The 24,689-nt window shown below is 38.9% G+C and overlaps 2 protein-coding genes across 6 annotated transcripts in view; one reads left to right on the top strand and one right to left on the bottom strand.

Moving 5' to 3' along the window:
- Positions 1-1,777, bottom strand: part of CTPS2 (CTP synthase 2) — a 56,298-nt gene extending 54,521 nt beyond the window's left edge. For 2 of the 5 annotated variants that reach the window (XM_015273137.4, NM_001030807.2), the window contains exon 1: positions 1,568-1,777. The gene's annotated coding sequence lies outside the window, so the exon portion shown is untranslated. Of the gene's footprint in view, positions 1-1,412 lie in introns of all 5 variants that reach the window. The other 3 variants (XM_015273145.4, XM_025149717.3, XM_015273154.4) reach the window with 2 other exon arrangements.
- A 50-nt stretch (positions 1,778-1,827) lies between these two features.
- On the top strand, positions 1,828-20,783 carry SYAP1 (synapse associated protein 1). The gene is made up of 9 exons (NM_001277737.2): positions 1,828-2,134; positions 5,762-5,880; positions 8,103-8,169; positions 9,835-9,908; positions 10,085-10,224; positions 11,713-11,858; positions 17,084-17,142; positions 18,059-18,206; positions 19,649-20,783. Exons 1-9 carry the CDS (start codon positions 1,942-1,944, stop codon positions 19,774-19,776), a joined length of 1,074 nt encoding a protein of 357 aa, NP_001264666.2. The 5' UTR covers positions 1,828-1,941; the 3' UTR covers positions 19,777-20,783.
- The last annotated feature ends 3,906 nt before the right edge of the window (positions 20,784-24,689 follow it).

The raw sequence follows: 24,689 nt of genomic DNA, 5'->3' as shown, positions 1-24,689 counted from the left end.
TCACACATCTATGCCACCTTGCGCTATTTACTCTTATTTCCTTGGCTTATCCTAATAAGAGTTATTCCTTTCATCTAGTAGCACTCAATTGTTTGAGAAAGTGACAGTGAGTTTTTTGACCTTATAACTTCCAGAAAGCTACCAACAACATTTATTTAAATAAAAAATAACTAATTTAATTTCTTCAGCTTTAAGGTATGAACTGATACCTCCAAACATTCTAAGTCACAGCTGATTCTATACATTACATGTGAAAGTCTATAGCATAAGTCTCCAGCCCACCTGAAATAAGTGAATGCAGAATGCAACTCACCTGTAACTGCATTTAGATTACATTCAGGCAGATCTGGGGACTAACCCTCGGAGTAATTCTCAAACAATGATAGCACAGTATGCCACAAAGCAAAAGGCTTAGGGTCAAGAATAACCTTTCCTTACCTAAACATGCAATTTGTTCAAAAAAACATGCAATAGCAGGTGATCTGGAAGTGTTCATGATAAATCAAGTTGGCACAGTTCTTTAAACACTGGTAGCAAGCAGCTGCGAGAGAATAACTGCTCCTCTGATGTTATTCATTAACATAAATAAGGTCTAGAGCTTCAGCTCAATAAGGTAACAATGCTTTTTATCAATGCTTTTACAACGGATAGCGGGAAATTAACAGTATTACTTCTTTGCCAGTATGAACAAAAGGGAGACAACAATCGAAATAGTTAATCCAGGAGAAAAGAACCCTTGGAATTTATTGTGAGCTGGTAAGAGGTAGGCGTGCAGCAAACACTAATGGAAGAAAAAGAAAACAAGAAGGAAGTTTCTTTCCATTCCCCTTCACAACCTGCAGATATGCTGACGACAGAACTTCAGAGTAACATAAAGCAAGAAACAAGAAACTGATGAATGAAGAAATGAAAGATAGAAATCTTCACCACGTGCCACTTCGAGACTCACAGACCCCACCGCTTTCCTGACAGGAACCAAAACAAGAGCTGCTACCTTCAGAAGCACAGATTTCCCTGTCTCCCTACAGCTCAGGAAACCCACTACTGCTTGCTCGCAACAGGAACAACGCACACCAGGTGGGTTGAGAAGCCAGACGAGCTGCTGGAAACGGCAGTCGGCTCCTTTTCTCTCCCTAAAGACTGAAGCCACGAAGTTCCCCCCTTCTCCCCCAGGGCTCCACAAGCCGAGCCGCGCCCCGCAGACAGCTTTAACTTTCGTGCTCACAGTGCACGGCTCTGCTTACGGGAATTAGAGTAAACACCACCGCTAATCCCAAACAGCGCGGCACTCCCAAAAAAAGACTTCGCAGAGCCAGGGGATGAAAAGCAACAGGAGGGCAGTGGCAGCAAGCACCTGCCGGGAACTGGAAAGCGGCACGAGTAGATACGACAAACGCTCCGTTCAGCGTTACCTCGGGAGCTCGGCGGGCAGCAACAAGCACCGCACGGCCCTCACCACCCGGCGGAGTGCCGCCGGCCCGAAGCCGGTCCCCACAACAGGGCAGGCAGGGCCCGGCGGCGCTCCCGCGCCCATGGGGCGGCCGTCGGGGCCGCTTTCACCCCGTACCAGAAACTGCGAGTGCCCCACGCGGGACGGGGGCGGATCCGCGACGCACCGGACAGCTTCGCGCAGCCCCAAGGGAAGAAACGGCCCCTCCTCCGGAGCCGAGGGACGCGGAGCCGGCGGCGGGGCGTTATCTTCCGCGCGAGAAGGGGAACAGGCGGGCAGGCAGGTACCCGCGCGAGCACGGAACCCTTCCCACCTCGCGGCCACGCCTGGCCACGCCCCCTCCACAGACAGAGCCCCGCCCCCTTGTATCCGGAAGTGACGTATGCGGAAGGAGCGGGCGGTCCGGTAGTCCGTGTGGAGAGTGGAGTCCGTCCGTCGTAGCGCCCGTTGACCGCTGCCTGCGCGGCCGCGGCCGCCCCCGTCGCCGTGCCATGTTGCGCGGCCTAGGCAGTTGGCTGGGGCTGGAGCGGACAGGCGAGGAGAATTTGCTGGTGGCCGAGGAGGGGAGCAGCCCCGCGGAGGAGGCGGAGGAGCCGGGCGCGGAGCCGGGGGAGCAGAGCCAGGAGCGGGCGGAGCCGCAGGAGGATACGGACGCGCTCCTCAGCCAGGCCAAGGGATTCGGCAGTGAGTGTCCTGTCCTGTCCTGCTCCACCCTGCCTGGGCCAGGCGTGGGGATGTCCCACACACAGCACGCTTTGGGGGCTTCGCGCCAGGGAAAGGCTGAAGTGAAAGAGCAGCTTTCTTTCTTGTCTGACGTGTTCTGGGAGCACAGCGATGTGTCTGCTTAGAAATAGTAATAATGTAGCCTTAAAGTAGTCAATCTCCTGTGGTGAGAGTAAGGCAGACTAGCAACAGCAGTGAAGACAGATCAGTTCAGTGCATGGTTAGAGGTAAATCCCCTGGTGCTTTTCATTGGCACTGAGCTTTAAGTGAAGTAAGCAATTGCATGGAGGTTTTAGGTTAAATGGTTATTCTCATCTCTGCACACTTAAAGAGCTGTCTTCTTTGTAGGTAATTACAACCCCAGTGTTGCTTGCTTAGTGATACAAAGTAAACACAAGGTGACCACAATACTTGTAAAATAAATAAATAGCAGAACAAACCCCAAAGCATATCTTTCCAGATGTAAATGATGGTAATTTGGGTCAGATTAGCTAAAATAAGAAATTATCTCAGTTACTTTCACAGATCTTTTTTATTTCGTGTTTTCTCGTATCATTGTTTTGCATCTCTCCTAAATTGTGTTTGTTAATGGCTGTATATGTATGCATCACTTGAGTGTATTTTACACGGATGGAATTTTCTATACATCTTGTCCAGTCTTCCGTAGTTCTCAAACAGTTCTATGTAACTGATAAAGCCAGAAGTTGGCTTTATCAGAAAGAATCTGAAAGAACCAACTGAAAGAATCTGTGCTACTCCTCTGATATCACCTCTACTATTTGTTCGGTTGGTTTCTTTGTTTCTCAGAGATTATTTTTAATTAACAATTGCTGGTAATAAGTTAGAGTTGCTGTCTGTTTTGTGCCCTGTTAAATGATGCTTCCTCACTAGGTGTCAAAAGCCATTATATAAAATTTTTTGGATACTTAAAATACGAACCAAGCAAATGGCTTCGGGTGTTCCTTTTGGTTATCATCTCTTACTAAACGAACAGCATTTCTTTACCTATTCTGGTGTCACTCTGAAAAGCAATACTTGCAAATCACATGCTTTGCAGAGTGGTGTGGGCGTTTCTGTGATTGGAATGCAGTGTCTTTTTGATTATTTTGTTGAACGCCTCTGTAGAGAGGTAGGGCTGTAGTTAGCTGTAGGTAAGAATTGTGCATTATTAGTGTAGATTCTTAGGTAAAATCAGTACAAAGTGTAGCTCTGTACTGAAGGTGTTCCCTGAAAATTCGGGCTCAAGCTGAGGTGTTTCTTTAATATACGTATCTTGAGTTTTCTGAAATGCAGCCAATTGTCTGTATGGATTGGTCAGGTGTCTGATTGTTCTTGTAAGTTGGTCCTAATCTACTCTGATTGTCTAGGAGGGTACTTTGAATTTTCGGAAGAAAAAAGAGAGGATGTTAGTGACAAAAACAGTTATCCCATAATTTGCTATAGTAGTAAAAATTTGGTATAGTAGTACACATTTGGTGATGTGTGGATTAATCGCCTGTGACATCAGAGAAGGTTGGGATGGAAAGGTTTAATTTGTGTGGATTTGGAGGTCGCTGTTCTAACAGATAATGACTCTAGAAAGGTCTAACAGCCAAAGTAGCTGTGAGTGAGACTCTCCTAGCACATAACAAATTCCGTTGATAAGACTGAAGCCTTACATACATACTTTTTTACTTGTTATTATATCATTACAAAGGTTTAGAAAAGTTTCTCAATATGAATTAGTGATAGAAATATTGTTGGATACATATTCTTACACAGGCTACTAAGATGGAGTGAAGCTTTCTTGGTCAATTGGATGTGGAAGCTTTGTTTCTCCACCACTAATACTATTCTTCTGAGGCTGAGTTCTGCCTCCTACTGAGGTTGTTTCAAGTACCTTAGCGTAAGAATATTCCATTTGTCCTTAATGGAAAGAAAAGTGTTTTGCCCTTTAGGCTGGTTTCAGGACTGACTTGAACCACTTTGCTCAGTGGTACCCAAGTCTTGCTGGGCAGCAAATGCTTCAAACTTTTGCACCTAAAGTACAAGTATGAAAGTTCATATTGGAATCATAGAACGAATCAGAGAATCGTAGAATGAGTTGGGTTGGAAGAGACCTTTAAGATCACGTAGTTCCAACCCCCTGCTATAGGCAGGGACACCTCCCTCTAGAGGTTGCTCAAAGCCCCATCCAGCCTGGCCTTGAATGCTTCCAGGGAGGAGGGATTAGAAAGATTCTAGGGATACATAAAAGAACCAATACAAGCTTGTGGGAAGGAAAGAGTCTAGTAGGCTGCAGTTTTCTCTGTGGTTCTAAGGGGTGGTGCTATCTTTCTCTATGCAAAAGATAGAAAATAGACTTTTTTTAAATACAGTAGAAAGCATGGAATGGGATGTAAAACCTGATAAACAGATAAGAAAGATGCTTTCTTAAAAAAAAAAAAAAACAACTTGGCTTGCTGAAGGACTTGGCTCCACCTTTGCATTTTTCAGCGTTGATTTGGTGATAACAGTAAGAAAGAATATACGGTTCAAAGAACAACAGTCAGCTTTCCAGAAGTTGGCATGAATGTTGTTGCAAAGTACCTCGTTCTACCAGTAGTGAACAGCAGTGTGTTAGAACAGTTCAACTACTTTTAACATCTTAAAGTTATTATTATTATTATTTTACATTTCTAACCTACAAGAAACTCAAATTTTTGTGCAGCTCAGATCTACCATTACTTCTTCACTTCTAACCCTAGAATCTTATTATTTACTCTGGTACTTATACCGTACCAGTGATATTACAGGAATAATACATCTGATTAAAGTGCTTCTGTTACCATGTAATTAGCTGAGAAGTAAACAATGTGAGTGTTGTCTTAAGATCCTCTGTCAAAAAGGTGGTGTTTAAGATTTCTAAAGGTTCCTGGTAGAGATCTTGCTGCTTACCTTCTCAAGTTTCTTCTAACTCCTTTAATGAAGAACTTTACAGTACAGGGTAACTGCCTGTGCTACTTAGCCCTGAAGCTGCTCAGGGGAATAAACAGTGTCACGTTGTTTGTAATGGAGCTCTAAAGAAGGCACAAAATAGAGAAGGGCAAACTTCTATCTTAAGAATTTTAAAGGAATCTGAAGTGTTCCTTACCAGAACGTTCATGAATTTGTTGTCTCATGAGATGCCTTCAAGAGACAGTATTGTGCACGTTGATTTTCTACAAAATAGAATTGTTTAGATACTGTTGCTATAGTTACTTTATTACTTAAAGTCTCAGGAAAAAAAGTGAAATTATGAGAGATGCATTGCTTCAGAAAATTGAAAGGAAAGCTGTGTATTGAGCTATTATGAATGTTTGATTTAGTAATCAATGTTCAAGTATAATGATCTGATTTACAGAAAAGTTTGATCCAGCTTACAGTTTGATTATCACTGAAGAGTATGTGAACTAGAAAAGGATAAATGGGATTTTAGCAGTTCTCCGTGGGTTAGAAACTGGGTTAAATCATTCAGGAGGAAGACTTCAAATAGGTATCCGAATGTTTAAAGAGAAAGGAATATCTGGTACCAGTCTTGGATGAAGGGAGATCTTTTTTCAGCTGTTTTTCTTCTTGTCTATATTGAAGGTTACCTCTTCAATTTTGCCACTGCTGCTACAAAAAAGATATCTGAATCCGTTGCCGAAACGGCACAGACCATTAAGAAGTCTGTGGAAGAAGGGAAAATCGACAGTATCATTGATAAGGTATTTTATTTCTGAATTCCTGATCTGAAATATCTGCTTGCTTACTGTTGTGTGGTAAATCTGGCATGTAATAAAATTTCTTTAAGCTGGCTTTAGGAATTGTGTGTTTCAATAGCACGTATCTCCTGCTGTGATAAATGATGTGACCAAAATGCTCATTCAGGGTAAAAGTGCAATGGTCAACTCTGCTTTACTCAGTGCTGCACCGCTGCTCATTTCCTTCAGGATGTGGATGTACTGGAGAAAGACAATAAGAAATGGTGCCTGGATGAGGTGCTACAAGATGTGGTTTAGTAGCCTGTGGTAGTGATGATGATAGGAGGGTGGTTGGACTAGATAATCCCGTAGGTCCTTTCCAACCTTGTGATTCTGTGTGATTCTATGTGAAAACAATATATATATATATATATGTTCTGAAATAGAATGAAAGGCTGAACAGATTGGAGTTGGACAGTTGGGGATGTCTGGGATGTAATTACTTTTCTTTTTCCAGTTAAGTGGGAAGAAATTATCTAACCTCTGTCTTAAATGCATCTCTGAAGCAAGATGCAGAATTAGGTCAGTTTTGTGGATACTGGTTAGTAAGGGCCTAGAGCTACACGTGTATGTTTTTGTAAGACCAGTGAGTAAATGAAGAAGCGTACTATAATCCTGTTCTTCTCTCCTGCTCTGGCAATGATGTTTTGCTCTCACAGCTCCTCTCTGTTGGCTCCAATTGTTTAAATTCTGCAGCAAGTGTTCTAACAGCGCTTCAGCCGTGAACTTGGCAGGGGAAAGTAAAACTATCAGTACCTTGTAGTGTGTGGTTTGTGAGCAAAGGTAGCTTGGAAGGGGATTGGAACTGACCAAAAACAACGCAGGTGTGCTGAGTCTGTGCATCCACAAGTGTCAGAATGCAAGATGGAGCCAGCTCCCTCCTCCTGCAGCATTGTTTCATATACCCTTTTTGGGGAACTAAAGCATTGCCTGATTTGTTGATTTAAAATACAGTAAGTATTAAGTTCAGTTTCTTGGTACAATCAATATTCATGTTGTCTGCCAAATTAATGATCAAATGACACTTGTAAAATTCTCTTGTGATTGAATTTTGTCTCCAAATTTCATTGACTTTTTAGAAACAACTGTCTATGTATGATAACAGAGTTCTGTTTCCTACAATATATCTAGCGTATCATCATATCTATCTGTGTCTATCTAGCACAAATTCATATGCTGGAAAAAAAGAGGGAAAATAGATAAGAAGATTGTTTGATCATTTATTACAGAAGCAATAATGTTTATAAAACATACTGTAGGTACTTCCCAGAGTTTCTCATGCCTAAAATATTGTTTTCTTCTTCAAGTAATGTGAATTCCCTGTTTTGACTAAAATGTGTGTGTACAGAGAAATAGGATTATAGCTTCTGTAGCATCCTAATGCTTTTCTCTTACGCCATATAAAATTTTTATTCTGTAAATACTAAAAATTCAGATAACCTCAAACTGGAAGGAACCGCAATGATCTGTTGTTATCGTAGGCACTACAGTAGTTCTCTCACTGATGCTAACCTAAAGCCATAATGCTGGATCACTGAATGAAGTGTTCTTACAGTATCTTGAAGTAGGTTTAAGTATTCACTTCTAATTTCCAATATCATTCCTTTTTTTTTTCCTTCCCGTGCTTTCAACTACAAAACAATATTTGCATTGTTACCTACATTATGGCATTCCTGCCTCAGAAATCCCTAAACATTTCACTGTAAAATGTACAGTGCTGTTTTACATCAAGCATATAACTCTTCTGTGACCATTTCTAGTTTTGTCAGTGTGAATTTCTGTATACGATATTTCTGAACATAATCTTGTGCTGCACATTTTTCAGCATTCAGCTAAGCACGCATTCTGAAAGTCATACTTAACAATTTTATAGGTCTGATTTATTGCAGTGGGTATATTTCTTAGCCAAGTCTTGAATCTTACTACAAGGCCAAAGGTATCTTGAAGTGTTGGTGAAATCAGGTGGTAGTTTTTGTCTCTATTTCATACATAAAATGTATGTAAATGTATGAACAGTATGTTGATGTTTAAATTAAGTTTGTAGGCTGGGATTTGTCTTTGTGTTTTTCATCTGCTGAACTTGATAGAATTATAAATATTACTTTGAAAGAGTGTGTGTGTGTGTGTGTGTGTGTGTGTTTGTATAATATCTTTTACTTACTGAGGTTCCTTGATTTTTATTTTAGACAATTATTGGAGACTTTCAGAAGGAACAAAAGAAGTTTGTCCAAGAGCAGCAAACAAAAAAATCAGGTAATGTATGCTATTTTGAGCAATGCATGACGTAACAAACTAAAATGTTATGGATATCTGGGTATTTGAGCTGTATCTAAGCATGGTCCATCAGATTTCTGTTTAAGGAAACATTTGGATGGCTAAACTTAATATATCCTGTGGGATAGGAAGATGATATTTTTAAGCAATGTCATTGTTATGTTATCTAATAAGATTAGATTTGTTTGTTTTTTAACCAAACTCAGCTTTTTTAAATCATCTAAATCTCAGTGTGCTGGCAAAGCTGATCTCTTGTGCTTGTTTTGAATTTTAAGTCTGTATTTACTGAAAATTATCATGCCAATTAACTTTCCTTTAAGCTTTAGCAATCATATCATGCTTTCATAATGAAATAGAAAATGTGAGCTATGAGTTGCATTATAGTGTCTAATGAGTCACTGTAGGAATAGTTGTGCTGCTTATATTGAAGACATAATTGCTCTTCTGCTTTCCTGTAACTCATTTGCTTTATAATTATCTGTGATCTGGATCCTTTGAATCATCTACCTATGTACTATTGAGATCAGTGAACCTATTTGAAACTTTAAGCACTTTTTTCTACATTTGGCTTTATCATTGGGTTAATCTTTTTTTTAATGTGTAACTGAATGCAATAATGTGTTACAATTTGAATAATTAGTGGCTTTATTGTTAATCTAGAAAACATGCTGATTTTAAATGGATCATGATGAATTTTTTCATACCGTCTGTAGGGCAGTAGGTGTCTTGGTTTTCTCTTGCAATACCACTTATGTGATCATGCTGTCTGTATGTTGCATTTTCTGTATCTATCAGTAAACCTTGGCATCTTCTAAAACATTTCTACAAGTTTCATGAAAACAGGTAGCTGGATTGACAGTAAAGGGGAGACAGAGATGGTCAAATAAAGAGGCTTTAGCATCAGCATGGGAATCCATGTGGGTGAAAGAGCTTGCTTATGTCAGTTGTACAGGCAAGAAAGCATAGTTAAATGCACAGTAATTATTTATTAACTGGTTCAGATGAGTTATACTATCTCTGCAGGCTGAATTTACATTGACAATGAAGAGATTTCTAGATTTCTGTAAGTGTAGAATAGCTTTTGTACGTGTACAGCCAACATAAGTATTATGTAAGTATCTGTAAGTATACAAAGCAGGTCAACTGCAGTATGTTTATTTCATGTATAATTTGTTGTAATTTATAATACATTTTTTAATTATTTTTCTCCTTCAGTAAAGAATTGGTGTCTTCTGAGTGCTGGAAAATTAATATACTGTAAATTATTTTGAAAACTTAATTTAGGCAAAGTCTGCACATTTAAAGTGACACTAGAAATTTCTCTTGGTGGTCAGATTACTCAGTTAGACAGCTTTTACCACAGTAACTAAACTAAGAGGCAGTTAAGTTCTGGCTGAACACATAGGGAACAAACCTCCAAACTTTGTTTTATAATGACATAAGTCAGCAACTATTTAAAGTATTGTTTACCTCTGATAAATCAGGATCTGTGCCTAGAGTGACCTTATGGAGGTCTTATGGCTTGAGCTTAGTTTAGGAAAAAGGAACAGTGTACTAACTGAGTGATGCAAGTCTGCTTATTTTTGTGACTTTTTTTTTCTAAGTTGCACACAAACAAATATATTTTCCTCCCTTCCATAACAGAAGCAGCGGTTCCTCCCTGGGTAGACAGCAATGAGGAAGAGACAATTCAACAACAAATATTGGCCTTATCAGCAGTAAGTATTCTGTTACTGTAAGATCAGCAATATGATTTTTCATTTGTATAGAAGGATTCACAGTTTTATGGTACGATAGAATTATGTGAGAAGTGGGGTTGTTTTGCTGGTCTTGCTTGTGAAAAGTGATATCCCTTTTCTGATATCAGTTAATGACTGTGATGTGTTCTTTAAAGGATAAACGGAATTTTCTGCGGGATCCTCCAGCAGGTGTTCAGTTTAATTTTGACTTTGATCAAATGTATCCTGTTGCAATGGTGATGTTACAAGAAGATCAGCTCCTCAATAGGATGAGGTTTGATCTCGTTCCTAAACAGTAAGTAATTTTTTGATGATTATTATCGTTGTATTTTCAGTGTGTCTGCAAATATTTGTATATTATTCTTTTTTTCTATTTCCTTCAATTCTTTTCGTATCTACTTCCTCTGTGCTTTGTATCTACCCATTTCACATACAGAAAATACTGCATGTGCACTGCAGTTTAGCAATTAAGGGAAGGAGCAGGAGTCTTAGAAATTCAGAACTACTAAGGACCCTTTGATTTCAGTATGGGAAAGGTCTTAATTTTTTCTAGATCTGCTGTGTTAAATTGCAAATTTGTTTGCCAGCCAAAGATAAATGCAGCAGCAGGTTTGTTGGTTTGATTTTTTTTTTTTTTTTTTTGTATCAAAGTGTTGTAATTCACACCCCAAAGAAGTGATCACAGATAGTCGGAGGTCCCCTGGAGAAATGGCAAAAAAAAAGCCCTGAAAAACAGTATTATTGTAAGCAAGAGAAACAGTGAGAAATGCTCTTTGTTGTTACTGCCTTCCAGCAGACCCAAGTAAAATATCCTTAAGTGTCCCAGTGCTTGAAGTCTGTTCCAGTGTGGCTTCTTGATCCCAGTTTTATACCAGTTCTGTTCTCCTTTGTTGTCCCATCCAAGGTTCTGCTCTCTAAGCTTGTTTCACAAGTCAGCATTCTTGTTAACTAGGAGTTTCCAATATTAGTCTCCGTGTCTGAGGATGGAAACAGGAGGGGAAAAAAAAAATGTTTTTAGTGAGCTTTTCTGTCTTAAGTCTCCTTTTATAAAGCTTCCCTTCCCTTTATTCTGTTTACCCCTTCCCTACTCTTTGTTTCTGTTCTGTTTCTGTTCTGTCAGCTCTCTGGCATGTTTTAGGTCTTATCAGATCTGTCTCTGATGCTCTGTGTTCAGCCTTTGGTCCTGCTGCCCTTGCCTGCCCTGCCTCATTTCTCAATAGGTGGTTTTGATGTTTTCCACTTATTTTGTTTGATTGTGATGTGGTTGTTTCCCAAATGGCACTTTATAATTATAGAAGGTCCCACAGACATGCTGAAAGATGTGCCAGGTAGTGGAATATTTCTACCGCCATCTTGGACTGGCTTCTACTTGTAACTCAAAGATTACAGTTGCACCTGAGGTCTAAGGAACATACAGATAAAGATAGTTTAACAGTAAAAGGGTATTGAATTTACAGAAGTGACAAAAATGTAAACTCAAAGGAATATAACAGCATAATGTTTTACCAAATTATGTATTACTGCATGATGTTAGCTTTTTTTAAAAAAAAAAGAAATAACACCTGATTGTATTTTAAGCCCAATGTAACTGTTGTGGAGGAGATGAAGGGTTTGTATAATGGTAGATTTTTTTTTTTTAATTGTTTATATCACACGTCAAAGTTTTTACTTCTGGCAGTCTGCTTACTCCTTCCCTCTATATGTTTCCTTTTAGTTCACTGATAGATGGTAAGAAGAACCGTATTTCCATATGTAGTAGTCAGTATCTGTTTGTTCTCTCTAGTGTAAAGGAGGAGGTGTTCTGGAGAAATTATTTCTACAGAGTATCCCTAATTAAACAGTCTGCACAACTCACCGCACTTGCTGCTCAACAGCAAGCAGTAGGAAAAGAAGAGAACAAAGGCAGAGAAGAGGATAATCAACTGACAGGTATGGAAAGGATTTGTATTGTCCAAGTTCGTTAATTTGTTTACTGACTGTATGTATCAGGTGCCAGAATTTTTATCCCGGATTTTATGTGAAATTAAGACTTCTCTGACCACGCTCAGCCTGTTTGTCCAGACTGGGGAAAGGTATCCTGAGTGCTTTTTAACCAGTTTTCCAATTTCAGCCAACTTTGCCATAATGATGAGAGATGAGATGCTGTACTTGTAACAGATCTCAGCCACTAGTGGTCTCTGGTGCACTATTTTGACCTGTCAGAAGCCAGAGGTAGCTTTGGTTCACCTGTAAGACAGCAGGCACTAGCCAACCCAGCCAGCTGGCATGCACTTTGCTCTTACTTCTCTAAGCACTTTTTTTTTTTTTTTTTTGCATAAGCCTCAGGCCAGATGGAAATAAGTTAGTGATATGGGGGTATAATTACTGTGGTGGTGGAGGCAGACATGTGTAGGACATGGAAAGGCATGCAGTGTATTAAAGAATTGGAGCAAGATGGGTACATAAGGCTACTTGAGATTCAGCCTTGAGATGAACAAGCTACCTTTTCATAGGCTTTCTCAGTTATGCTGATCAGTTTACATCAGTGTATAGTTACTGATCCTCTTTTGAGTCATTAGTCATTTTACCTGCACGCGGCACATTCTGCAAGCAGGAATAAAAGCAACACTAAAGTATAGAGCAGTTTCTGGCTCAGACACAGGCAGAGCTTATAAAATCATAGTCTAATGAGTATACTCACCACCCCTGAGGAATCTGCAGGTTGGGTAGGCGTTGGGCAGGAAGAGGAAGCCTTTGCTGTACCTTGGAACAGATTTACATATCCTCCCAACATCAAAAAGCAGTCATCAGATCCACCAATGCTGGTGTCCTGATGACAGCCAGCTTGACTAACGATCAACTGATCAGTGTCAAGCTGACTCCCTTTCCCCTCTTTCAGATATTATATCTTTCCATATTTTTTATTTTTCCTCTTGAGTCCTGCGCTGTTATTGATCCCATCTTTGTACATCTCCTTTGGTCTGTAAATTCACCTTTCTTATCTTCGTATGTACTTTCTCGCAGCCCTTTTGCACAAGCTGATAATTTTCCATGCAGGTTGAGTCAGGTTTACTCAGCTGGGCCTTGGCTCCTTGGATACAGGCAGCTGAACCTTGGGGTGAAGGGAGAGTTATCGGGGATAACAGAGCTGGGGTGACATGTTGCATAGAATATACTTTTTTTCAAAAATTGATTGTAGTTTCCTCAAGCTTTTTTCTTTTTTTTAATGATTGTTGTCATTTTATCTCACTCTGCTTCTTTTGAATTCTGTCATAGTTCATGTGTGTTAGCATAGGCAAGGTCCCCATCTAGAATGAACAAAGCAGAATGGAGCCAATGGAGTCTTCATTGCATAGTTGTATTCTCACAGGTATTTTGACACTGTTAATGGTGCTGGCTTTCTTTCCACCTTCCCTGCCTTTGTGGCAGCTGTTTCAGCAGATACTCTCTGGTCCATTTATGCTATGCTGTTTGATTCTGTTTATTGGTTGAATCCTTCTGTTCTATCCCACTCTCATTCTTTTAATTCTTACCTGTTTATGTAACGTCCAAGTTGAACTTTTCACTAGTGATGTTAGTAAAATCTACCCCTCTGACTTTCATGTATCATGTAGTTCTTCATTTTCATGTAAATCTAGCATCTTGTCATAGGTACCTTATCAAGTTATATTTTCTTTGCCCAAAACCATAATCATCATTTTCCTTTTTTTTTTTTTGTTTTGTTTTGACCACACTTAATTACGTTATTTGGAAATTAAACACCAACAATATTACTATACATCTTAACTGGTATTATTTCGTATTTCTGATATTTTTTTCATAACATTTTTCGCATGTTCATTCAGGTCTAACTCTTGTGCTTTTAATACATGGACCAGAAAGCCATTCCTTCAGGAAGCCATAAAGTAGTCAACAATTATACAGGGTAGATTAAGAAAGGCTGGGCATTAGGAAATACTACTTCTCTGAAAGGGTGGTCAGGCACTGGAATGGGCTGCTCAGAGAGGTGGTAGAGTCACTGAGCCTGGTGGTGTTCTAAGAGCGTTTGGATGTTGTGTTGAGAGACATGGTTTAATGAGAACTGTTGTTGATGGGTGGATGGTTGGACTGGGTGATCCTGTGGGTCTTTTCCAACCTTTGTGATTCTATGATTTTATGTCAACATCCAGTCACTTCTTAGCTGGTTTAACTAGGAATAATCTTGGAGGGCTCAAGTTTTATGGAGGCTGCATCTTCACATTTTTTCCTTGTGTAAAAGAACTAGTCTTTAATGCCCTGCACTAATGCTTTATCAAAGCAGGCATTTTCTGTCTTTACCTTTTGGTGCAGGCTGTAATTAGGCATGTTTCCTAATTAACTGTTCATGTCTTAGCACTTCTGCAATCTCACCATTTTCATCTCCCATTTTTGTCACCTTCTATGAGCAACTTTTGTTTGCTGTTACTCTGTACAGGTGCCATCTAACTCAGGACATGACTGGGGTTCTCACTAACTGCACCTATCAGGCATCTTAAGTGCATTTATATCGCTTTCTTTCTTTTGATTTTCATTGTTGTAGTAAGAGATTAGGGTGGTAGTTTTGGCTTGTTTGTTTTTATTTCTTTTTTTCTTTTTTTTGAGTTTTATTTCCTTTGGATTTTTCATTACTCTGACTGACAGGACTGTATTGTAGAGTGGTGACTGTCATCTTCTCTGTTTTTTGTAGTGCCTTACGGTAGATCTTTATGTATTGGACCTTTTCACTTAGTGCTGTCTTTAAGCCATTATATAGTGGAAAAGATTGCATTTGGAAAGATCAGAAAGCATGAAGTCTCACAAAAGAGATTTTATTCACTATTATTTGTAAACACGTTGCTTGAGGAGTCTGGTTGCTATTAGCGTGTTTCTCCTTACCACTGATCTTTTTATTTGATATCTGTCTCTGAATGTCATTGCTTCAGTAAACCAATTTTAGAGACAAGAAAGCCACTACTCTTGTGGCTGACGGACTAGTCACACAGACAGAAGGTATTTTGTTATTAACTACGATGCGGAAGGTTTCCTTTACATAAGTTAAATGTGTGTTTAAATGGACGGTCTTAAACTGTGAGTTCCTAGAGCCTTGCTTTTGAAACAGTACAGTACTCAAGTTTGCCAAGCCACAGCTGTTTTAATGGAAGTGTCTCAACTCTACAGAAGAGACAGAGCACCTGAATTTATTGAACAATGGAACTGTTACCTCTGAATCATCCAAACACTTGGAAATTTCCAATTAATGTTGCTGGGTAATACCCAAAGAGCTCTTGTAAAACTTACCATTATGACTGAAAATGAAACATTTTCATTTAGGAAAAAAAAAAAGCATCACCTTTTGACTTGTTAAGGATCTCATGTGATTCAGAAAACCAATATAGGATATGCAATTAGATTTACTGCCCGGTGACTATATTTTATGTAATGGCAAAGATATATTTATCAGTCTGTAGTAAATATGTTTTTTTTATTTCAACACTGCATAGGTTTGGAGAGCTCTGAATTATGTTATATGTTAAATGACCTTTCTGAAGGTTGAATTCACTAATTGGAGGCTAAAACTAGAAGTAATTGCCTGTTGGTAACTTCTCATAATGTTCAATATCTTCCCGAAGCTGACTCATGTCTATGAAATAGAATTAATTGCCTTCCACTTCTTCTCTGTCTCCTTGCATGCTGTTTTCACAGAGTTTCACGTCAATCAAGATAGTTAAGGGCAAATAAAAGGAAAACATTCCATATTCTGACCTAGAAGCCATGTGTATATATGTTCTGTTTAAAAAAAAAAAAAAAAAGGCCAAGTACTTCTTCTCTTGGTAGAACTGTTTACTTGGGAATGAAGTTATCCCATCAGCAGTGGAGGAGATAGTGCCAAGCTAGAAGATCCAGAGCAGTGCTCATGGTCTGTTAGTGACATTGGATTGATGCTTGGCCCAGCACAGAGCTGCTGTGCTGCGTCTGCATGAGAGAAGGCATGGAGCTTGAGGCACCTCTCTTTCCCAGTGTTATGGGACTCGCTGTTGAAGAGCAAAGTTCTGTGCCATGTTCTACAGCCTCCCCGAGTCGGGAGTAGTGGAGGCTTTTTGGATGCAGTATTGGGTACAATAACAGATCCTATGAAGATTAGGGAGGGGAAGGATGAAAGAGGATATGACAGAGCAGTGGCCATTGAGTAGATGAGCTTTACAAGCAGCGACATCTACCAATTAGAGAATTATTATAATTACAGCTGATCTTGGAAATTAAACCTGAAAAAAGTCCCTCTTCAAAAATCACTGCGTAAGCAGGAAAGATCCACCTGCAGTAAACACAGCTGCAAGTTCACAACTGCTTTGCATGTTTAAACAAACAAACTGCTAAGCAAGCACTTCATCACTACTGCAACTTGCCCTCTACGCTAATTGTTCTTGAAGCCACTTGGCTCATTACTGTGACTCTTCTACCTCGCTAGCCACGTGGGGAGAAAAGCTGGAGTGTTCTTTTTCTGAGAAAAAAGATCTTTCCTTCTTTGTAAGCAGCCATTGTCTCCTTTGTGGGATGCTACTAAATTAAGAACATACAGTGAGTTTTGTCAGAAAATTTGGAACAGCTTCTAGAGTTTATTTTTCTGTGACTTCTGCCTGTGTGAAATAAGGTAAGACTTCGGAGTGCTCTTCTTGTGTGGTTCAGGGGTGTGCACACAGATGTAGTCTGCTGTACATACGAGCTAACTAATAGCTATGTCAGTAGAAGTACACAGGCAGGGGAGCTATAACTTGTACAATAGATGATAACTGGATTTCCTGAGGAAGTCGACGCCTTCCTAACTTCAAAGATCTTGCAGCATGTAATGCTATTGTGAGCATTCTTCCCCATTTCCAGCTATTCCTATTTATGTGGTTCTTTGGATTGCTTAGTGGGGCAGGAGGGTTCCTGTAATTTAACTTTGGGTTCATAATAAGAAAATGATTTGCTGAATTTGCCTTACTTAATTAAAAACAGAAATTTGTGTGTCTGTTTTCGCTTTTGTTGCAAACGCTTCACCTATAGCTGAATTCAGCCTTTGACCACCAGATTTCCTTAAAATTTAAAATAAAATGTTTCCTTCTGTACTTATTAGCTATTTAGAATAAATGAGATCTTTAATATTAAAATGTAATTACCTTTTTTTCCCCTCTTGCTAGAAACAATACGGCCAAAAACACCACCTGTAACAATAAAGCCTCAGATAAAATCTCAAGAGGTAAAAATGCTTATATTCTTATTTGCTATTTGTTGTATGAAACTGTCATTTCTTAAGTGATTATCCATGCTATTGAGTAAGTTGTGATATGAAACTATAACAAAATCTGACAGTCTCGTGTTAACATACTACTGTTAACATACTACATCACAATCATGTTGTGATACTCATTTTCAGTAGTAGAAACAGCAGTGTATCTGAAGCATGCTTTCATTAATACCCTGCATGTTATAAAAATACGGGTGTTTTGTTTTTTTTCATCTGAGGAAACATTTCCAAAGTGTTGAGAGTGGAAGGTTTGCATTATATGTAAACACAAGGGATGTCTTCATATAAATGTGTGCACATACTAAGTACAATCTTAAGTACAGGAAATCTAAATCATACACTGCCGTAGCAATATTACCTCATTGCAACAGCAGGAGTAGCTTTGATACTGCAAAACCTTTAACTTAGACACCTAATGACCCTTGTTCATTTCTGGGTTGTAAAATCAGTGCCAGAGAACACTCTTGGCAAAAGCAGAGCTGTGCATTCACTTGGCAATGATATGCAATGGACTAAATTAGGCTGGAAGGATTTCTAAAGAACAGTCCTCTCAATCTCTTCTGTGTGTAGGAAGCTGTTACTGAGTTATGGTCAAAGCTTAATATCAGTCCATGATGTTCATTTCTAAGCTATTTAGGAGTTTATTCTTGTTTCTCAACAACACAAAAACAGAATTTGTTTTTAAGAGAACATTCTTAAAGGAAAATAGCCCATGAGAAAGGAATTGACAGAGTAATGTATTCGGTTTTATCTTTTTTTTTTTTGGTCTGTAACTAAAAAGCAGTCGGTTGCATGAGTGAAAGTTTACATTAGTGCCATTCTGTGTCCCACTTTTAGGATATGCTTATGTAAAACTATCTTATTACAGGATGAGGAAGAGATTTCCACAAGTCCAGGTGTGTCAGAATTTGTGAGCGATGCTTTTGATGCCTGTAATTTGAATCAGGAGGACCTAAGAAAAGAAATGGAACAACTGGTGCTAGACAAAAAGAGAGAAGAGACTTCAGTAGTAGAAGGTAAAACTACTAGTACTTTCTGTCTTAAATACAGTAATTCTAACATAGGTTGACTTAAATCTATATATGTACTGTGATTACATTTAGGAAAGTAGGTTTGTGACCCTTCTTTAGAAATGAATGAAATTAGTGATGATTCTTTCCACAGTCAATGCCTTGGGCAGAACATTATTTGTGACAAGTTTCAGTCTAAATAACAGTTTGTAGATGGCTCTTTCATAAAAGTGTCTACCTTCCTACCCTTTGTCTACCTTCCTCCTCCTTTTCCTCTTTCCTAGATTCTTATCTGCATGCAATTTTTCTTTATTTAATTGTGGGTAAAATACATTATTTGGAAATCAGGCTTTTGTTAAACTAAGTTAGTATTTGCACCAGATTGTGGGTTTGCCCAGTGCCTTTGTTGTAAAAGGCTGACATGCATGCATTTGCAACAGTTAAAAATTAACAGACAGCTTTGAGTAAGATGAGGGAAAAAAATGGGGCCTATTCCAAAACAGTGATTCAGAAGAACTAACATTGGTGTCAAATGGATGAAAACAGTCTATAATGATGTGACTTTGGCCATACACAATGAACTATTTATAATGAAGACACTTCTACCAGTTGATTTTCAGAACTTGCTTTCCAGTGTGTTTTGGACGTTGCAAAATCTTTGTTTTCTGAAATTGTTGGGTTTTTTGGTTTTTTTCAATACGTAGCCAAGCTTGAGGAAATTGGTTTCTTGCATCTAGATTTTTGATAGAAGTTTTTCAATAAGTCGTTAAAGAGTAATTTGTTCAGATAAATCTCAGCTGGCCTTACTGACTTGGACTGTGGAATTACCCACCTTCGTATCTAGGCTTAAGTGCTAACCAACACGTAACACATCAAAAACCCACCTCCTCCCCTGTGCTCTTTCATATCACAGGCAGAGTTAATTAAACAGATTAACCACACAGGAGTGCCTTCTGACTCATTTTCTTTTTGCCCTGAGGTATGGAATATGGTTACCTTTAACCTGGATTAAATGGGTTTGCCCAGCTACAAATGTCAGTGAGAATATCAGCTATATTTAACATTATCCACAGTGTTTGATCCTTATTTTCTTCTTAACAGTATATTCAACAAACTTATTATGTTCATTATTTTCTAAATAGCACACTTCGTGCCTTTAAATCTTGGTGTGGGAAGAAGCTGAGATTCAGTTCATATTGAATTGCAAGTCTGTAGGAAAACAGTTAGCAAAGGGACACTTGATAAAACTGTTTTTTCCTATCTGATCAGTCAGAAGATGAAGATGGAATTTCCCATCTTGAAGTTTCTTTAGCTTTGAAGAATTATTCCTAAGGTTCAAGAGAGAAAAGATAGACTCAATGCAAATTAATCAAGCTTCTAGTTTTGTATAAATAAATAATGCATGACAGTCAATTCTGATAGTATAAGATGTTGCTTATCTCTTGCAGAAGAGACCGCTGATTGGGAAAAAGAATTACAACAAGAGCTTCAAGAGTATGAAGTGGTGACGGAATCAGAAAAACGCGATGAAAACTGGGATAAAGAAATAGAAGAAATGCTGCAAGAAGAAAATTAAGCATTTTCACAAAATCACTGTAACCCCAAACTTTTCTTGAAAACTGATATGGATTTCCTCTTTCATATTTTGTTTCCTAAAGACTTTCAAAAGACAAGATATAGAATTGTATAATTCCATATTGGGATACAACCAGTACGTCTGTTCTTTATATGAGCAGTATCTGAGCTTCTTTATTCTTTTAAATGAAAAAAAGGAGGCAGACACTGCAGGTTATATCTAATAAATAAAAATGATAACGTGAAGCAACAGTTTAGTTTGAGGTATGAGGTGATCAAGAAGCTCTGCAAGATTTCCAAGTCTGAGAATCTCAAGTTAAGTTTGTCTACAGCCTAATGTTTGGGATGTAGAAATTGATGTTGTATATGACTCTGTCCCTGAAAATAACTTTCTTTGCATTTACACTCTGATTCCTGTATAATCTGTAAATGTGTACTATTTTCAGTTACTTGTAGCTAGTAGCTTTCATGTGTATTTAACTTCTCCTTAACATATGCAGCCAAAGAATGTATAGAAGTTCCCAACAAATAATTTCTGATCTTTAAAAAAAAAAAAATAATTCAGACTCCAAAAGAATTGCTGATTTGCTATTGATCAGCTATGATTAGTAGGCAAACAGTCAAGCATTTCAATAAGAACCGAGTTCCTACCTGCTTGAATTAACCTGATATTTTTGTTAAATCATCATATTAAGATACTGCCTTTCCTCACAGGGAGAATTGGTCTTAATGCTTCCTTTGTTCAATGACTGTTTTGTTTCCATTTAAATTTGTTGAGGAAGAGCAAATTGAATGTCTCTCTCTACTTTAAATACCGAAACACTTATGTAGAGCTTTGGCTGGTTTGGACATCTTTATTAAATATTGTAGATATGTATAAAATTGGCTCATTTATTTGGAAGGGGGGCATATTGAGGGGAAAGCATTTCAGACTTACGCAGACTTCAGAAGTATCCTTTCACACAGCGCGGAAGACATGGAATTTAAATAAAACTAGCTTTCTTTAAAGGCTTTTTACATTTGTATTAGACACGGGTATTTCCTGTGGTTTTATCATTAAGTCAATTTCTTTAGATGAATAAATGGAAAATTTAATGTTCTATTTGTCATCTATGCCATAAGCTGTGACAAAGCATTCATACAGTCCTGAATATAAAGGAAAATGGGTAAAATACAGTAGGTTCCGTTAACCACAATTGAATTATAGGCATGTTACTTACAGAACGTTGTCCTAATGACATAATTCTGCAGAAAATTTTTGTGAAGAGGTTGAGAAAGATTATAGCTGTAATTATTTTGGCAGTGTTCATCCTGAAAAGAGCTAAGTAGTTTTAACTGCTGTTATGCTAAGGAAGTACTAGTTAAAATGGTCTCAATTAACAACTTGGACAGGAAGCCCTCCTATAATTTCCATCATGGAAGACTGTTTCAAACATGCAAATGTTTGGTTTCTCAGATTGTCTTTGTTACTACTATATGTTTTCCCAACTATAAATCATCTTAAGCACCGTTTACTTTTACAGTGTTTTTCACTTTTAAGGTCCGCTTTCCCTTCTAGTTAACAGATACGAAGTAAGTTATGTGGTATTGTGGTAACAAAGAGGTGGTTTAGGATCTCATATCTGGAATTAAAGAGCCACAGATAGTGACTCTGTTATGCTCATTAATATTTAGACTATTCAGCGTTTAATGCTTACTCTTAAATTTAGGCATATGCTTACAGACTTAAGCTGGAGGCATTAGGATATCTGCTCCACCATTTGACACAACACCTGCCACAACTTATAAAATCCCGATAGTTTCATTCTTTCAGTGGCAGATTTTCAATGGATGATTCAGAGCTCAGTATCACTGCTCCAAATTTGTGATTGCTCCTCACGTTTTCAAATTCATCACCTGTTTATTTGCACAGGGTTCACACATCAAGTTTCACCTCTCTTTTCATGTAAGCATAGCCTGTATAATGGTTATAGATGTAAAACACGATCTTTCAGAAAAGATCATTCCTACATACAAAACTTTGCCAAGTGCAGTGAAAAGCCAGAAGCTAAGTAGCTCTGTGTTTGAGAGGCAGTAATGTAGCAGGGCTTGATCTGATTGAGCTCTGCCGCAAAAAGTCTTATCAAAAAGCATCTTAATACTCTCAAATATGTATATCTGACTTTAACCTGGGAAGCCGAAATAATTATTTTGTAGTCCTGCATAGTGTTCAGGACTGTTCCATAACTTTCATTTAGTTTAGCTTCACAAATGCCTAGCAGCTTTAATTGCACTTGATCAGAGTGAAAGCATCTGTTTGGCTTCTGTAGTAGCAAGGCGAACACAAGTAGATCTCTTCATTCTCATGGTGAATCGTGTAGGCCTTTGTAACCCAAATGTGTCTATATATTTCCAAAGCAAGTGTGTTGCCATTTTTTTTAAGCAACATTATTCCAAGGACTGGAGTTGTGTGGATGGTAAAATACAGCAAAAGAACAGCAGTATGAAACCAAAGGGAGTTGGGTGGTTGTGGAGCTAGATAATAGAATATTAAACTGTAGAGACAACGTAACAAAAAAAATGTAGTGGTTTGAAGCATTGAGGAAAGGCAGGCAAACTTTTGTGAAGGGTTTTCTTCAGAAGAAACTAAGCTGGAAGATCTTGGAATTAACCTTTGCAAAACCAAGAGAAGGTTAGCTTGAAATAAAAAGCATAGCTTTATTAAGCCATTTGTAGCCGTTCTCTTAAAAAACAACAACAAAAAAAGCTTTCAATTTTCTGAGGTAAGTAAATTTTATTTTTTTATTAGTTCATCCGTTCATTTAGATCATGAAAGTATTTTTATTATCTGCTGCTTGACCGTCTTCCCATTAGGTTGATGGGGTTGTGCGTGTAGTGCAGCACAATATGTCAATTTTTACCTCACGTATTCACAAAAATAACCCTATGTGCAAGAGTGTGTCACCTGACTGTGAGATACATCCTTGAACTGCTGGATGCTCCAATGCTATTGACTTTTTGACTTTGCAACAGCTGTTACATAAAGGAAAATGAAGTGCATCTGGTTAGTTACCAACGCCCTGAGAAGCAATAGCAGCCACGCTGGGCCCTATGTCTAGAGTCCAGCTGTAGAACGCGCAAAGACAAATGTAGGTATTACTGGACCTAAATATATTCAGGGACTCATAAGGTACTTTGAAGCTGTTGCTTCTAACTAAATAGCACTGCAAGAGGAGGAGCAACCCAAATAATTATCATTAGTTTGTCACTGTCATTTTTAAGGAGACGGCGCTCTGCAGAACTTCACTTGAAGAATGAATCACTTGCTTCATTTTGTGAAAGCGTGCTTTTCATTATGGCACACTGTGAATAGTTTTCCTTTGCTAATCCAGGGATTCATGAGGTTATGACAAAGCTTTCCAGATGTACTTAGGAGGTGTGCTTCATCCAAAACGACACGGGTAGAAAAATTACTTTTTCTCAATGTTAGTGATCCTGTCAAAACAGGGAAAGCCAGAGGAGAAATGTAATTAGTTAAGAGGCATATATAAAATTGGGTAAAGATTTCATACCTGGTTTAATATGCGATGCTATAAATAAGACATGTTTAGAGTGCATTCTTTAAATTGTAAGCATGCACCATACCTTAATGCTGCAGCTGCGTTTCTTTATTTATTCTCCTAAGCGATGGTTTCCATACTCTAATGTGGATGCCCAGAGCCAGATAGAGCTACTGCTTCTCTGTGTTTCCTGCCCTACCTGAGGAGAAATGACCCAATTTAACAGCCAAATAATGACCAGTGAATACGTCGATTACATCTAGCTGCTTCTCCTGCTGATTTCAGAAATGTTAATGCTGGCTGTGCACTCTTTTGTGAAGTTGATGCCTGCAATTTAAACATCAAAGTTTTGCTTTTGCTGTATCATCACCAACTTGCATCTTGTATCACGTATAACAGGACTTTCAAGCCCATCGTGTGCTGGGTGGAAGAAAAATGCTACTCTGAGAGCATTACTTGGGCGGAGAGAACCCCTGGCATGCATTCAGTGCGGATATGGAAACAGTAAACTGTCTTGGTGGGAAGCAGCCCCAAGTAGTGGGAATGTGAATGAAAGGCCTGGAACCATTCCCTAAGCAGGCAGAAATACTGGAGCATAGGATCAGTAAGGTGGAGGAACTGGCAGAGCAGGCACACTTCTGGTCTCTGTCTGTGTCAGCTGAGCGGTGGCTGAGCTCCTGCAGGAAAAACTCATGAAGATATCTGCCCTGAGCCAACCAGCTATCTCTGCATTGGTTCCTGGCCACTGAGTTATTCCCAGCGGAGGTGGCTGAGCTGCCCATCTTTCCTAGAATCATAGAATGGCCTGGGTTGAAAAGGACCACAATGATCATCTAGTTTCAACACCCCTGCTATGTGCAGGGTTGCCAACCACCAGACCAGGCTGCCCAGAGCCACATCCAGCCTGGCCTTCACAACCTGGCATCCACAACCTCCTTGGGCAACCTGTTCCAGTGAAGAGAGACTTGGAGACTGAAAACCTACAGTGTGAGGGGAATGCGCTTTGGGTATCTGGACTTCATTATTGGCAGGTGTGAAAAACAACATGAGTGTAAGTTCAGGCAGAGCAGGGTTAACTGGATTCTCAGGCTGATCATCCACTCAGGCGTGACTGAAGGCTTGCCTTCGGTTCCCCATCAGCGACATCTGTATTCTCTTCCAGAAAACACATGCAATAGCCTGTAACTGGCTATAATTCTTACCAGTACAAATATCCAGCTCTTTTTTCACTCTCTTCCCTGAGCTTTGGAGCCTTGCTCAGGAATGGAGGTGTGGTGTGACATCAGCGAGAAGCACGCAGGAGAATACGCCACTCAGATGACACACACAGCTTCTATATTTCTGTACTCCTCCTCATCCCATTCTTTATGCATCC

Source organism: Gallus gallus, chromosome 1 (assembly GCF_016699485.2).
Source record: "Gallus gallus isolate bGalGal1 chromosome 1, bGalGal1.mat.broiler.GRCg7b, whole genome shotgun sequence".
In the NCBI taxonomy this organism is placed as follows: domain Eukaryota; kingdom Metazoa; phylum Chordata; class Aves; order Galliformes; family Phasianidae; genus Gallus; species Gallus gallus.
Note: the sequence above shows the minus strand (reverse complement) of the source record. Positions and strands in the feature narration are given on the sequence as shown.